This window comes from Gambusia affinis, linkage group LG16 (assembly GCF_019740435.1).
Source record: "Gambusia affinis linkage group LG16, SWU_Gaff_1.0, whole genome shotgun sequence".
Classification (NCBI taxonomy): domain Eukaryota; kingdom Metazoa; phylum Chordata; class Actinopteri; order Cyprinodontiformes; family Poeciliidae; genus Gambusia; species Gambusia affinis.
In genome coordinates this window covers 8,653,613-8,668,601 of record NC_057883.1, presented here as the reverse complement: position 1 = coordinate 8,668,601, position 14,989 = coordinate 8,653,613, and the positions used below count along the sequence as shown (strand labels likewise).

General features: G+C 39.4%; 2 protein-coding genes across 2 annotated transcripts; both read left to right on the top strand.

The window, feature by feature from the left end:
* The first annotated feature begins 371 nt into the window (after window positions 1-371).
* Window positions 372-8,781, top strand: slc2a2 (solute carrier family 2 member 2). The gene is made up of 12 exons (XM_044143538.1): window positions 372-457; window positions 620-715; window positions 1,479-1,684; window positions 1,771-1,895; window positions 1,984-2,099; window positions 2,201-2,363; window positions 3,905-4,011; window positions 5,046-5,126; window positions 5,292-5,396; window positions 5,482-5,583; window positions 5,859-6,062; window positions 6,181-8,781. The coding sequence occupies exons 1-12, from the start codon at window positions 443-445 to the stop codon at window positions 6,370-6,372; spliced, it is 1,512 nt and encodes a 503-aa protein (XP_043999473.1). The 5' UTR covers window positions 372-442; the 3' UTR covers window positions 6,373-8,781.
* Window positions 8,782-9,368: 587 nt separating this feature from the next.
* Window positions 9,369-13,068, top strand: eif5a2 (eukaryotic translation initiation factor 5A2). Its single transcript, XM_044143515.1, has 5 exons — window positions 9,369-9,489; window positions 11,071-11,245; window positions 11,426-11,530; window positions 12,110-12,241; window positions 12,621-13,068. Exons 2-5 carry the CDS (start codon window positions 11,084-11,086, stop codon window positions 12,684-12,686), a joined length of 465 nt encoding a protein of 154 aa, XP_043999450.1. The 5' UTR covers window positions 9,369-9,489; window positions 11,071-11,083; the 3' UTR covers window positions 12,687-13,068.
* Window positions 13,069-14,989: the final 1,921 nt, after the last annotated feature.

The window sequence follows — 14,989 nt, the reverse complement described above, 5'->3', positions numbered from 1 at the left end:
TATATTAACAAAATGTCACACACGTACAAGTTTGAGCGTGTTTGCACGTGTATGCGCTCAGAGAAGTTTAATTCAAGTATTAATGTACATTAGGGGGGAAAAAAGTAACTATTACACAAAGTAACTATGCAATCTGAAGTTTAGTACATCATTATTGAAGTTCTATTTAAAGTTATAACATATAAAACCAGGGGCTAGTAAAATAATATTGTACAAACATACATATTTATGCATGAGACATAACATAAGACTTCCCTTTGGGGATGAGACCTCTCTAGGCTGTCAATGCTCTCATGAACCTGAGCGAGTGGGTGTGTGTGTGGGTGGCCGCGTGTGTGGGGGTGTGCGTGTTAGTTGGTCGATTAGAGAGTGGACACTGTGTGATCAGGCATTTAGATTTCATTGATCATTACCAGCCTCAAGGGAACACTCTCGACGCATCATGGAGACAGGAAAGGTACGAGAATTCTTGAAAAAAAAAAGACTCTTTTAATGCATTTTAGAAATTTATCCAAAAACCGTCCAGGATTCGTCTAAAATTTCTCCCAGTAGTTTTGTTATGAAACATTAACTTGCTTGCTGATGTGGTTGTGAACGTGAAACTGTGTTTGGATCGCAGCAACTGACGGGTACACTGGCTATCGCAGTGTTCACAGCAGCTCTGGGTTCCCTGCAGTTCGGATACAGTCTAGGAGTCATCAATGCACCCCAGAAGGTAACATGCACTCACTTTCACCGAGCCAATGAATTGCTTGGTTTTTCACACCCTAAAGTATTTGCTCTCAAAGAAAAATTTACGCTGGTGCTTCAAAATAATAACAAAACCCTTAAAACAAAAAAGTAACTTAATTTTTTTTTAAAGTTTCTACTAAAAATAAGCAAGTTGGTCTGTAGCAGTTTTTTTTTTTATTTTTTTAAATAAAAGGTACAACATGTGTGAGTGTCAGATGACACATTACTGTTTTTGCAAGGACAAAATGTTCTTCAGGACACTTTATACAAATGCTGCAAACCCTTATCAGTCTTCTAAAGCATTTGCAATAAAATATTAACTTAATATTTCCATGGTCTGTATAAGGCCTTGCAAAAACATCTACACTCATCTAATATTTTGCATTACACCACCTTACAACTTTTAATGTATTTTATTAGACTTTTATGTGATGTGCTGACTCAAAGGAAGGTTTCATAGTAGAGTGGAAGGAAAGTGAAGATCTGGAGAAACTGCAAAAAAGCTTGGGAGGAGCTGCAGAGATCCACGGCTCAAAGATCTGTTAAAAGATATAAATTATAAATTATACCAGCCAGTACTAAAGAACTACCCCAAAAAGTGAAATTTATAAAATTCATGTTTAGTTTTAATGTGATGAAAGATGATAAAGGTCACAAGTTTTAAACACTTTGCACTATTCATTTGCTATAGGCACATTTTAGCATCAAATACCGTGCTGCAGTTGTATTTTCTTTCTATGCTGCAGGTCATTGAGAAGCACTATGCTCTGTCTTTGGGCGTGTGGTCCGAGAGGTCAGCACTGCCAGAAAACATCACAGAGGGAGAAAGTCCCCCAGAGGAACAAAAGCATCCTTCCGTGGTCATGTACTGGTCACTGTCAGTGGCCATCTTCTCCATTGGCGGGATGGTGTCCTCCTTCCTGGTGGGATTTATCGGAGACTTTAAAGGAAGGTCAGAGATTTCCAAGAGTGGACATCACATTTTCACGAAAGGTGAAACAAAGAAGAGGACAAACATTCCTCTTTTCTGTTCTGCAGGGTGAAGGGCATGCTGATGGTCAACGTTCTGGCAGTAGCGGCTGGACTGCTGATGGGTCTGTCCAGGATGTGGAAGCCCCACATCATGGTCATCACGGGCCGCGCCATCATGGGCTTCTACTGTGGTAAACCCACACATCTGGAATCACCTTCACTTCACAACTAAGGCATTTCGTAGCAAAATGCGGTAATCTGTTGAAATGTATATTTCAGGTTTAACATCCGGATTGGTACCGATGTATATTGGAGAAATTGCACCTAAAGCTTACAGAGGAGCTCTGGGGACGTTACATCAGTTGGCCATTGTCATTGGCATCCTACTCAGCCAGGTAGGTTAAACTCTCACACACCTAGACCAAAGCAGAGCATCATTTGTGCTTGAATAAAACATACAGTATTTAACCCATTACTAACATGTATTTGTATGCAGGTAATAGGTTTGGATTTTATTCTTGGTAACGATGAAATGTGGCATGTGCTGCTTGGTCTGTCCGGAGCTCCTGCGATATTACAGTCCATTTTGTTGCCGCTTTGCCCGGAGAGTCCACGCTACCTTTACATCCTGCTGGGCAAAGAGCAGGAAGCCCGGAAAAGTAAGGACCAACACATGCAAACACAAGCAGAATTAACTGTTTTAGTTTTTTTTTCTCTTGTAAATACGACTTGCATAATATAAGAAAAACGGCATCACTTTCCCCTCTGTCCTCCAACTGGAGGTCAACAGTGAGCTGCTGGTTAGCCTTGCACAGAAGTGTCAAAGCAGCTTGGCGAGTTTTGCAAAAATCGACGCAACTTTATACCAGAGTTTGTTGAACACAGCATGCAAAAATGCAGGTCGATGATCCATCCTTTCATTTTCTTCCGCTTATCCGGGGTCGGGTCGCAGGGGTAGCAGCTTCAAAAGGGAAGCCCAGACTTCCGTCTCCCCAGCCACTTATTCCAGCTGCTCCAAAGGAATCCCAAGGCGTTCCCAGATCAGCCGAGAAGCATAGTCCCTCCAGCGTGTCCTGGGTTTTCCCCGGGGCCTCCTCCCGGTGGGACGTGCCCGGAACACCTCACCAGGGAGGCGTCCAGGAGGCATCCTAACCAGATGCCCAAGCCACTTCAGCTGGCTCCTCTTGACGTGAAGGAGCAGCGGCTCTACTCTGAGTCCCTCCCGGATGACTGAGCTTCTCACCCTTTCTCTAAGGGAGAGCCCAGACACCCTATGGAGAAAACCCATTTCGGCTGCTTGTATCCGTGATCTCGTTCTTTTGGTCATGACCCAAAGCTCATGACCATAGATGAGGGTGGGAGCGTAGATCGACCGGTAAATCGAGAGCTTCGCTTTTTGGCTCAGCTCTCTCTTCACCACGACGGACCGGTACAGCGCCCGCTTGACGGCAGACGCTGCGCCAATCCGCCTGCCAATCTACCGCTTCCTTCTTCCCTTATTTGTGAACAAGATCCTGAGATACTTGAACTCCTCCACTTGGGGCAGAACAAGCGACCCGGAGAAGGGACTCTACCCTTTTCTGGCTCAAGACCATGGCCTCGGATTTGCGGACCAGACTCTGACACCAGTCATACAAGGACCTTACAGCCCGTATCAAGGAGCCGGGTATCCCATACTCCCAGAGAACCCCCCACAGGGCTCCCTGAGGGACACGGTCAAACGCCTTCTCCAAGTCCACAAAACACATGTAGACTGGTTGGGCGAACTGCCAGTCTGCCAATCCAGTGGAACTGCCCCCGATGTCCATGAAAGTAATGAACAGAATCGGTGACAATGGGCAGCTCTAGCAGTGCATACAGTATTGCAGAGTTGTTGATGAAAATGATCATTTGTTCTTAACCCACTTACCTGGTAAAATAAATCAATCAATAAATAAAGCAAACATTTTTGCATGAGCAAAGGTTCTGCTGGGATGTGTTTCAATAGCCATATAGAAAATAGGTGTTTTAATATTTTGTTTTCATACTACCTTCAACAAAAATAACTGAAACATTTCACTCACAGTGGAGAACTTGTCATTACAGAAGAGCAACTTTTATTTAAGCAAAAGATTTCAAGAATGTTGCCTGTTACTGCTAACAAAACTAATTTCTGGAGGTTTTTGCTGCTGGGTGTTTTCATGCTGCACTTCTTCCTCAGGTCTGCATCGTCTAAAGGGGGCGTATGATCCTGCTCACGATCTGGAAGAAATGAGGAGGGAGAAGGAAGAAGCAGACAAAGAGCTGAGGGTGTCCATCCGTTCTTTGGTAGGTCTCTCTCTCTCTCTAAAGAGGTGAACGCTGTTTATGGAGTTACACAACCATAAACTTGGTTGATTTAGAGTGCTGGGGAGCCTTCAGGTAGTATGATATTTTGTTTCACTGGGACATAAATATGCTATGACTTAGAGGCCCATCTTTTTTTTTTTGGCTTCTTTTCAAAACAGGAAAAATCAAAAGAGTGTGTCCCTACAACTAAGGCTAGATGGGAATTGACCTTTATGAATCCAGAAAGTCCATCAAAATAGGAACTGGTTGTAACATATTGCACACAGAACAGCAAGTAGAAAGCTTAAAACCCTTGAAAAAGCAAAAAAAAGAAAGAAAAAAAAAAGCAAACAAAACAACTCCAAAGTTCATTGATAGAGAATTGCAACATCAGCATTCTTCCAGCTTGAGGTTATGCTACTGTAAAACATTTCCGTTTTAAACAAATAAACAAAACCTAAATTTACCTATGCAAGAAATATTAATTAACTGGTAATAAGCTATGCGTTTACTGTTAGTTTGTGTTTGAACTTTTACAGTTTGTCAAAGTTGTGCTGTATTAAATTGCTTTTGTGGACTTTGGGACTGGGCTGGGTTAGCAAGCACTCTTCTGATTTAGCCACTACACTTGCTATTCTTGTCTGGAATCAAACTTTGGATTTTTGGAGTTTGACCTGCATTGTTTTGCTTTTTGTTCCATCCCTGCTTGGGGCAATATAATATATTATATTAAGATATAAATAATCTGATTATTTTATTAGGGACTTCTCATGAGAATTATATTAGATCTCCTTTCACCTTCAGTATTGCCTTACTTTTGGGATAAATTCAACAAAATGCTGGAAATTTTCCAGGTATTTTTAGAGGTATTTTGTTATATATTGCAAGGCCATATAACATGACAGCATTGCAAAAATGTTCCAGATTTCTGGGTAGCACCTCCATGATGTGGGTTTACCGTTCCGCCATATGCTTCTATTGCTATTTTATTATATCATATCATATGTTATTTTTGTCTGTCTTTTCGCTCTTAGATCTTCTCCTCTGTATATAGGCAGCAGCTGTTTGTTGCCCTCATGATGCACCTTTCACAGCAGCTGTCTGGCATTAACGCAGTAAGTGTAAAAGATTTTTTTTTTTTTTTACCTAATACCAAACTGTAGTGGTTTAATCTGTGTAGAGGTATCAACTGAAATGTTTAATAAAGTATAGCAAACCGCTAAAATGAGACTTTTGTAATGTTGGATAATCGATTCTTTCTTTTTGCATTCGTCTGCCAGATCTTCTACTACTCTACAGACATTTTTACCCAAGCTGGTGTCAGTCAGCCAGTCTATGCCACGATCGGAGTGGGGGTCATCAACACGGTCTTTACTTTGGTGTCTGTAAGTAATGCGCTCACATGTGCAACACCAGCGTCACGTGTTGCATGATTTCAGTCTGTCTGTAAGCGTGCTTTGTGTGTCCCAGGTTGCACTGGTGGACAGAGCCGGGAGGCGCACTCTGACTCTGGTTGGTCTGGGAGGGATGGGCTGCTGTGCTGTTGCCATGACAGTGGGTCTCAAATTCCAGGTTTGTTCGACCAAGTGGAAGATTTCCAGTCTCAGCTAAAACCGCCCGCAGGGGTTTACGAGACACCGAGGCAAACTGATACACAAGCACAGATTGATTACACACAGTCAAATATTTCAAGTCTTTATTTTGTCATTTTGATATGGCTTACAAATACTGAAACCTCAAGATTTGGTGTTTCAAAAAAATTTAAAATTTGTCAATCAAAATTCATTCAAGAATTGAATTCGTGCAAGCATGAGGTGAATGGGAAAAATCTGCTCTTTTCTCTCTAGAATGACTACTCCTGGATGAGTTACGTCAGCATGGCAGCCATCTTTCTGTTTGTAAGCTTCTTTGAGGTTGGCCCCGGTCCTATTCCTTGGTTCATAGTGGCTGAACTGTTCAGCCAGGGGCCTCGGCCGGCCGCCATCGCCCTCGCAGGCTGCTGCAACTGGACCAGTAACTTTATCATTGGCATGACCTTCCCATACATACAGGTAAGGAGCCAGATAAAGTATGTGCACTGTGCTGTGAACTACCGCAGACCTCACATCATGTCCCACGATCAAACACCAGTTGCATTTTCAATACATATTTTTCTGCATTCCTCACCAGGCTTGGATGGGCTGCTATGTGTTCATCCTGTTTGCCGTGTTGCTTCTCTGTTTCACCATATTTATTTACTTCCGGGTTCCTGAGACCAAGGGCAAAACGTTTGAGGAGATTGCCGCCGTCTTCCAAAAGAAAAAGGGGATCCCCAAAGACAATGCTGAACTGGAGCAGCTCAAATCGTCCAGCGATGCTTAAGGCAGCAGCAGCTACGGTGACTGCACGGTAACAGTGCTACCAACTGTTCCACCGTGCATCCCAAAGAGGTCAAAACCTCTTGACCTGATTCACATTATCGAGTTACAACAATACACTCTAAAGTGTTTTATTGGTAATGTATATGATAGACTGACTGAAATTAGAGCATAATCGTAAAGGGAAAAGGCGGATATGATTGGTTCTACAATTTTGTTTTGCTTATCAAATAATTGTGTGACCTGCATTTGTATTCAGCCCCCTTGATTAACTCTTTGCTGAATTGTTTATGATGCAATCTGACTGACCACAATATTGTGGCCCTGCAAAAAAGAAAGGGCCACAATATTGTGGTCAGTCAGATTGGATGACGAGCAACTTTAAAAATCAGTTTTTTAGCATGAAGCTAATTAACTTCATGCTAACTATGAAGTTAATTAGCATGAACCTAACTAACTTCATGCTAACTTCATGCTTTGTGATGTTGGTTCTTCAATATTAATTTCTAGGAAACCTCTGAGGCCTTCTCATAACAGTTTAATTTATAGATATTTATTGCTTAAGTGATTTTTTAATTAGGTGTTTTAAAGTAAACGGGGCTGAATACAATTACAAACAAACAGTTTTTACATGTTTATAGTAGCGCTGTGTATTGTTTTACTTCCACGTCACTGTTAATCACTACTTTGTGTCACCCTATCTCATAAAATCCCAGTTATTTAAAAGTTTGTGTTTGTAACAAGACAAAATATTTTCCAAGAAGTACCATTTGTTAAGGACATTTAATATATATGCCTTACCCAATCCCCCCACTTTTTTTTTTTACTACACAACGGCATCAGTTAAATTTCACAATGTTTACATGTAACCGAGTTAAAATTTTTACTACAGTAATGAAAGTAAAAGTTTACTATTATAAGTGTTTTACAATGACAACAAACCATATACCCACCATAGGTGGGAGAAAAGTTATAAAGCCAGTTAAAGCTAACATAAAATGGAAACAACACATAGCAACAGTAATATGTACATTAATCAATACATTTGAGTCTCAAAGAAAAACTGCAAAACGGTTGTTGAAGGAGTAAGGACACTATGAGCAAAAACTGTGCCAGCTCCAATTACAGCATTGTTAGCTTGTGTTATGTGATCAGCAATAAAGTCGGTCTAAATGAGGGATAATATAAAAAGCATAAAAACTGGAAGGCAAAGCCGACAAGTAAATGAATTACACCGCTCTGTGTAAAATCTCCTGCAAAATTTGACAGGATTCTTCCCTGTGTTGAAGATTTTGATAAAACTTCTACTTAGTCAGTGGAGTCAAATGCAGTTTACTTGAACAGCTTCAATATTTGAAATTTTTAAAAAAAATAGAAAAAAAATATTTTTTTTCACCTAATTTGGTGCTTGAGGGTTGTGGTTTTCCAAGGGAAAGATATAATTTGAATTGAAGTTGAAATGGAAATTTTTTGAGTAACATTCCAGAGATTCTACTGTCTTGTAAGATTTGGGAGCAAAGTTCAGAAGCTTTTCTCAAATCTTTTTAAGAGACCTATTACGTTACTGCTTGCTAGAAAAGGACACACCTCTCCGAAGATTGCAACTCAATGTGAGGGTGGAGCAATGCCTGCGCCACCCTCTGGATCAAACAAGAAAGATAATGCACGGTTCTGTTTAACAAGTGAGGCAGAATTTTTAAATTGTTCTAAAGTATCATATTAATTGAAATAAAATTTTATTTCACAATAATATTGCAATCTTAGGAGCAACAAGGTAAATGCTGATCATTATCAGACAAAAAAACAGATTTTTTATTTTATTTATTATGTTAAATCAGCTCTGAATGTATGTTTATTATTCAACAAAGAAAAACTTTCAGGGTATCTTTGGACATTTTCCGACTTCAAACAAGCTTTAAAAAATGTCTTATGCAGTATCGATGTCAGAAGAAAACACTATTTTGTACTTCAAACTTGTGACCTTTCAGGCATGTAGTTATATCACTTTATCTTTATATAATATAAAAAACACGTGAAAATGTAAGCTTTCAGTATTTCTTGTTCTGTATGAAAAAACAATAAAAGCATTTCTATTGTGCTTCACTAGCTTTACTTAGTAGGTTTACTTGTCATTTCCCAGTTTTATAAATGTAATGATACACCCAATAGTATTAATATCTTTGACACTTTTACTTTTATACTTTGGTTTTTATATTACAAGTGTATATTTCTATTGTTTTGATGATTATGGAAAACCCAGAGTTAAGACTGCTGATAAATAACATCAGGATCTCTGTAGCACTTTGTGTTTCCCATCAGCAGAAGGGAACATGAAGTACTTTAAAGTTTGCTGGTAGAGGCTGACTTTGGACTTGAAAAACACAGTGAACCAAGATTAAAAGACTGAAATTGTGTGGTTTGTGTGATTCTCCACTCTTCTTCCAGAATCTGGAAAATGCACGTTTATCTGAAAAGCAGGATGCTCCTGATGCTGTGAAGGTTATAGCTTATGTGTTAGTTACACCTCTATGTAGCTCTTGAATTTCACTCACCTAATAAATCTCCAAAGTCTTCAGTGGGCTTTACCTCACATTAACTGTTGCCTGTGCACCTTTTTTTTTTATCACACGTTTTCCTTCCACTTAACTTTCAAAGAATTTGCTTGGATATATCTTTAGAAATTACCAAATGTGCCTTGGCCTCATTATGGAAGCAGTCACAGGAGAACTGTTAGTGTCCATTTGATTATATTGGCCATAAAATACCTATACCATAACGTCTCTGTATCAAAAATCAATTTTATTGGTCTTATTTAATATTTAAAATTTCTTAGAGAATTGACAGTGATTGATAGTGCACTATCAATGCTGGTAACTAGACCCTTATAAAAACAAACTTTGTGCTTATATGTAATATATGTAACGAATAGGTAACGTTCATGAGAAATATATTGGGCTTAACCAAAGATGAGCGTTTTAGCTTGCCACGCGCTCAGTCAGGGAGGAGCGCTGCCTCCACTACATGGGCGCTGCCCGGTGTTCACCGCTCACCGACATCACTCCTCCTCGAAACTCTACGCATGCGAAGTGATTCTCATCTTTTGGCGTAAGCGACACAGAAGGTAAGCTAAGCAGACTTGTAATAACATGTTCTGGCAGTAACTGCTCATTAAGCAACATGATGGATGGTGGTATAGCATAGCTTTGTCTAATATTTGATAATAGGTGGGCTTCATAATCACCGGTGCCCCAGCAGTGATTTGTGCGAATGAAATGAGAGGGTGCTGCTTTAGTTAGCATCTGCAGCCAGGGTGGATATACAACCCCAATGAGAAAGCTAGCAACAGTAACTGCGAGAAATTGAGATGTTGGAACCTGAGATTATAGTTTCTAGTTTATACTCTTTTTGTCTAAATTACCACGTCGTAATTGGTTTAATTTTAGCATTTGTTTGTACTACTGAGAAAAGACTAATGTAATGGTCATTGTTCAATTGAATAGTGACCACAATAAAAAGGAGCAATTGGCATATTGTTGTACAAACACGTCTATAGCAATAGGCTATTACAGGGGTCTCAAACTCCAGGCCTCGAGGGCCGCTGTCCTGCAGTTTTAAGATCTGCCACAGGTACAAAACACTGGAATGAAATGGCTTAATTACCTCCTCCTTGTGTAGATCCGTTCTCCAGAGCCTTGCTAATGAACTAATTATTCTACTCAGGTGTGGTGCAGCAGAGGCACATCTAAAAGTTGCAGGACTGCGAGGACTGGAGTTTGAGACACCTGGGCTATTAGCTTGTGGCCTGAGTGCCCAACACAATCTTGGTTGCTCCTCCTGATTGAGAGAAATAAAAGCTGAAATTTCCATTGACTGAAATGTGTTTATATCATCCTAAAGTGCAGCTTTCAACTGACGTTGTTCTAGGTGACGAACATGCTAGTTTGAACAATCATGGAGAAGAAAACTGACTTCACAACAGTGTAACAAACTGTCACAACTCCCTCCATAAGAATGCCGAAAGATCAATTATGAAAAGTTAAGTGGAAGGAAACAAGAGGGGTAGGTGCACATTGACAGAAGTTTTGAAGCAAGTCTCATTCCAGATTTTTGGGGGAGATTAGCAAGGCATAGGATGCAGCAGGAGTTGATGTACCATTTAAAGAAATAAAATAAAAATCAAATGATCAAGGTCATGTGGCTTGCATGATTCATACAAGAAACCTTTGTATTTGAACAATATCAATCTGAAAAGGTGGAAGAAACAGATGACAAAATAAATCTGCCATTCATCAAAGAAAATAATAAAAATAAATTTTTGGAGACACTGCATTTTACTGAAAATGTTGGCAACGGTGTTAGAAAAAGAAGCAGAGAGCACAGGGAAATATTATGATTAATTGCGAGAAGAAGAACAATTCATCACAATTCTATGATCTCCTGATAAAAGGCAGCCCCAGTATAGATCTGATTTTAATCAATCAGTTTCCATGTGTTTCTCCATATTGCTTCCATTAATTGTCCTGTGTTGAACACAGTCTTATCCACATCTACTGAAACAGAAGTTGTTACTGACATATTTAGTGGATTTCTGATGTTGCATAGCTTTCTACATGTGTGAAATATTCATAAAGACAAGTTTTTTTTTTCTTGCTGTTAGATGTAAAGAAAGGTACTAACTTCTTTTCCTTGGTGCGTGGAGCAGCCCCTGGCCCACTATGGCAGATGATGACTTCTCCACCGCAGATGCTGGCGCCTCAGCTACATTCCCCATTCAGTGCTCTGCACTGAGGAAGAATGGCTTTGTTATGTTGAAAGGACGTCCCTGTAAGATAGTTGAGATGTCTACCTCCAAGACTGGAAAGCATGGGCATGCCAAGGTAAAACCTTTCTCCTCCATTGGCTTCAGAGTGAAAGAAATGTTTTATTTATTTATTTAGTTGTTTGTTTGTTTTTTTTTTATCCTTGTTCGATCTCAGAATTTCTTGTAAGACCCAGGTCTATTTCTTTAAGCTTTTTTCTGGAAGTCATATTTTAGTAAAGATGAGTTTTACTCTTAGGTGCATCTTACTGGAATTGATATTTTTACTGCGAAGAAGTATGAAGATATCTGCCCCTCCACACATAACATGGATGTCCCAAATGTGGTAAGAAAGGACTATCAGGTGAGATAACCCTTTTGGAGAAGGTTATGGTATTTATGAAATGTTTGTACGACCCAGAAGTAGTTGCATCCGTTGAAGCGACATTATATTCCAGTACCTGTTCTCCAAATCAACACAGTGTCTCTGCATAATTTCTAGATCCATATTTCAGTGACGTTTTAAATTGTATTTTACATATCAGATCCTCATGGAAATATGAAGTAGACAAAGCTTCATCTAGCCATCAGAGGGGTATCTTTAATGTTAGGCCAGTAAATCAAGCTTGATATATTGTTGTATCAGTGACACAATATGGATATTGTTACCAGTGTTTCCTCATCGGAACGTGTTTGCCATATTGCTGAGAGAACTTTTTGAGAACTTTGAAAACCAGATTCCTATTTCTCCCACCTCGCAATTATCTTCTTATGTCTGTCGTAAATTTTAAACTTGAACTGCCAAACATTTTCCCCAGGTACATCGGCCAGTTTTATTTTATTTTATTTTATTTTATTTTATTTTATTTTTTTTATTTTATTTTATTTTATTTTATTTGTGCTCTCTGTTTTCTTGGTTGCTTTGCCTGGAGGCACATTTTAGGTACTTGACATCATAGACGGCTTCCTGACCCTAATGGAAGACAACGGAGAGACCAGAGAGGATCTCAGGCTGCCAGACGGTGATATGGGCAAAGAAATTGTGAAAAAACTAGAGAGTGGAGACCAGTTTCTGGTAAAGTTTCTTGTTTTTTTTTTTGTTTTTTTTACACAAAGTCGTAGCTAATTAGGATCTGCATCATATACAATACAGTCAAAGGTTAACATACACTCGTTATCAGCACAAATATCACATTAGCACTGAGCTTGTATTGAATGGTTCTAGAGAAGTGAAATTAAATCTCAACCTTACTCAAAATGTGTGGATTAGATACAAACGTCCGTCTCCATCATTAAAGGACAATCATGCGAGAGATGATGGTATGTACATTTCTAAATGGCTCTGTAAGATGTTCTTCTTGAGTAATAAGGTGATTCTTGGTTCACAATAAAGTGAAGCGACATTTGTGGAATTCGCTGCTTAAAGTGATTGTTGTTTGTTTATTTGTTTTCAGGTGACTGTGTGGAGAGCTGTGGCTGAGGAGGCTGTAGTTGGCATTAAGAACATGACTCCTATGTAGACCATGGCAACAGTGGAGACCTCCGATTCCTATCGCCCTCTTTGGTTTTAAAGCTTCACCACAGCTACTGGCCTTCATCACACATCTCAACCGGTGTCCCACTTCGTTCCTCCCCTCTCCTGCTGTAAGATGAAATAGAAATAGAAACTGGACTCAGTCAGCTTCAGCTGCACTTCACACTCAGACAAGCCTGTCCATCCTTTGCTTTCATAGCACCACTGTGTAACACATGCCAGGTACTATAGGAGGAGTCTTTGACCATGTTCCACAAAATCATATCATTCCTACTCGGGTGTGTTGTTCGCACGCCAGCTAGCTAACTTCAGTTTCAGTAAAAAAAAATAAAATAAATCTCATCAGCTATATTGCAGCTGCACTCTGACGAGAATCTGTCTCTGTTTGCACTTTGCATAAACTCCGCATTAGCCCATTAAGTTGGGTTCTGCCTTTCCACGCAGTTGACACACCCCGACGTTCACATTCGCACAGCTCACGCTTCAAGCATCTGTGGGTTTTTATGTAGATCACAGAGTTTCTTTCTTTTTCGCCACTCGCACTGCAGATCTGCAGGCAAGTTTTTTACTGCATGTAGCCCGGTCCCAAGGTCAGTGCTTTCCAGCAGACAACTGTGCTGTCTCAGCAGCCCAAACAGGCTGGAGCAGACAGAGGTAGGCAGGGTGAGGCAGTTTTCTTCCTCTATGCCGGTGTTTCCCAACCCTGGTCCTCGAGGCACACTGCCCTGCATGTTTTAGGTATTTCCTTGCTTCAGTGCAGCTGATTTCAATTGATGACTGATTAACAGGCGTTTGTTGAACTGCAATCAGTTGAATCAGGCACATTAAAGCAGGGAAACCTCTAAAACATGTAGGACAGTGTGCCTTGAGGACCAGGGTTGGGAAACACTGCTCTATGCTATGAAACTTAATGTCTTTTTTGTTGTTGTTTTTTTTTTTCACTTGAGGCCTTCACAAGTTGGCAAACGTATAGATATTATTTTGAAGAAAAAAAACTAAGAAACATAACAAATTGCTGTTAAATATACATATAAATGTTAGCAAATCTTACCTAAAGCAAACTGCATCTGCAGAAGATAAGATCGGAATGTGTAGCAAAAAAAAAACAAAACAGGAGGAAATTAAGTTTTTAGATTTGCATGATGCATCCATAGTTAAAGGGAAGCGAAGGAATATCTTGTCGCTGCTTAGCGACTTGTGGGAGAGCTGTAGGAAACGCAGGACGTTTGAGTCTCCTGCTGAACAGTGCTTTCGAGATATTTAAAACTTTTTCACATTACAACCTCAAGGTTCAATGTATTTTTTTGTCGTTGTTGTTTTTTTTAGAATGGACCAATACAGAGCGGTGTGTGGTTAAAATCTGAAGAGGACAAGGGCAACTTAAAAAGTCACACCATTAAGATTTTTCTTTGTAGAGAATACATAATTTGTGTCGTTCTGTCACATAAAACCACAATAAAAAGAAACGTTGAGGTTTGTAGTTGTAATTGGACAAAATTTTCAATAAGTACGTTGACCTTTGCGAGGTGCTGGATCCACTTGGGTGCAAGAGAACCTGCTTTTCCAAGCATGTTTGTTTACCCTACCGCCTGATAAAAACCCAAAATATAAATATCTTCTAATTGTATTAATAGTATCTTGGAAGCAGTGTAGCCTAAGGATTATATTTAGTTGTTGGTTAGAGTGCTCTGACAGGAGCATAAAAAGTTTTGAAAGAGTTTGTCTTTATCGATTGCATGTGTTCAGAAGAAAGAAACTGCTGCCAGTGAGATGTGGAAATGACGCATTTAGATTTAGAGGAAGTTCTTCTGCTGCACGAGAAGGAATGAAAGCAATACTTTAAGGTACTTTTAAAGTTTTCCACCATAGTGCTGTTTTTAAATCCTCTTAAAAGTTTTAAGGCAACTGGTTTCTGTAGCAGAATCCCTCAATCCCTTAGAATGGGTGAGGAAAATGTTTACATGATGCTTAATGATGCTCAAAAGTTAATCATAAATAGATTTTTTTTTTTTTTTTTTTTTTAGATTTGTGTAAAGATGCAGATTGTAATGGGGCACTTGAAGGTATTCTGTTCAGTTTTTGTACAACAGCAGCTGGTCTGTTACTTTTGTCTGGGCTTCAGGCATCCCAAAGTATTTGATTTTTAGTTTAATTTCTTTTTTTTTTTTTATTAGTATTATTCCACCAAAACACCAACATAGTTTGCTATATTTTTTTTATTTGCGTTCATTCTAGTTTAGTTTCTTTATTTCCATAACATTCTATAAAGAATTTGTAGCTTAAAAAGTG

What these genes read in the sequence shown, in the direction of transcription:
- slc2a2 (XM_044143538.1), top strand. An exon ending in TTGGCATCCTACTCAGCCAG is followed by an intron (nt 2,100 to 2,200) that starts GTAGGTTAAACT and finishes ATTTGTATGCAG; the next exon opens with GTAATAGGTTTGGATTTTAT. An exon ending in AGAGCAGGAAGCCCGGAAAA is followed by an intron (nt 2,364 to 3,904) that starts GTAAGGACCAAC and finishes CTTCTTCCTCAG; the next exon opens with GTCTGCATCGTCTAAAGGGG.
- eif5a2 (XM_044143515.1), top strand. Translation starts at nt 11,084, where the DNA reads ATGGCAGATGATGACTTCTCCACCGCAGATGCTGGCGCCTCAGCTACA. An exon ending in GAAAGCATGGGCATGCCAAG is followed by an intron (nt 11,246 to 11,425) that starts GTAAAACCTTTC and finishes TTTTACTCTTAG; the next exon opens with GTGCATCTTACTGGAATTGA. An exon ending in TGGTAAGAAAGGACTATCAG is followed by an intron (nt 11,531 to 12,109) that starts GTGAGATAACCC and finishes GGCACATTTTAG; the next exon opens with GTACTTGACATCATAGACGG.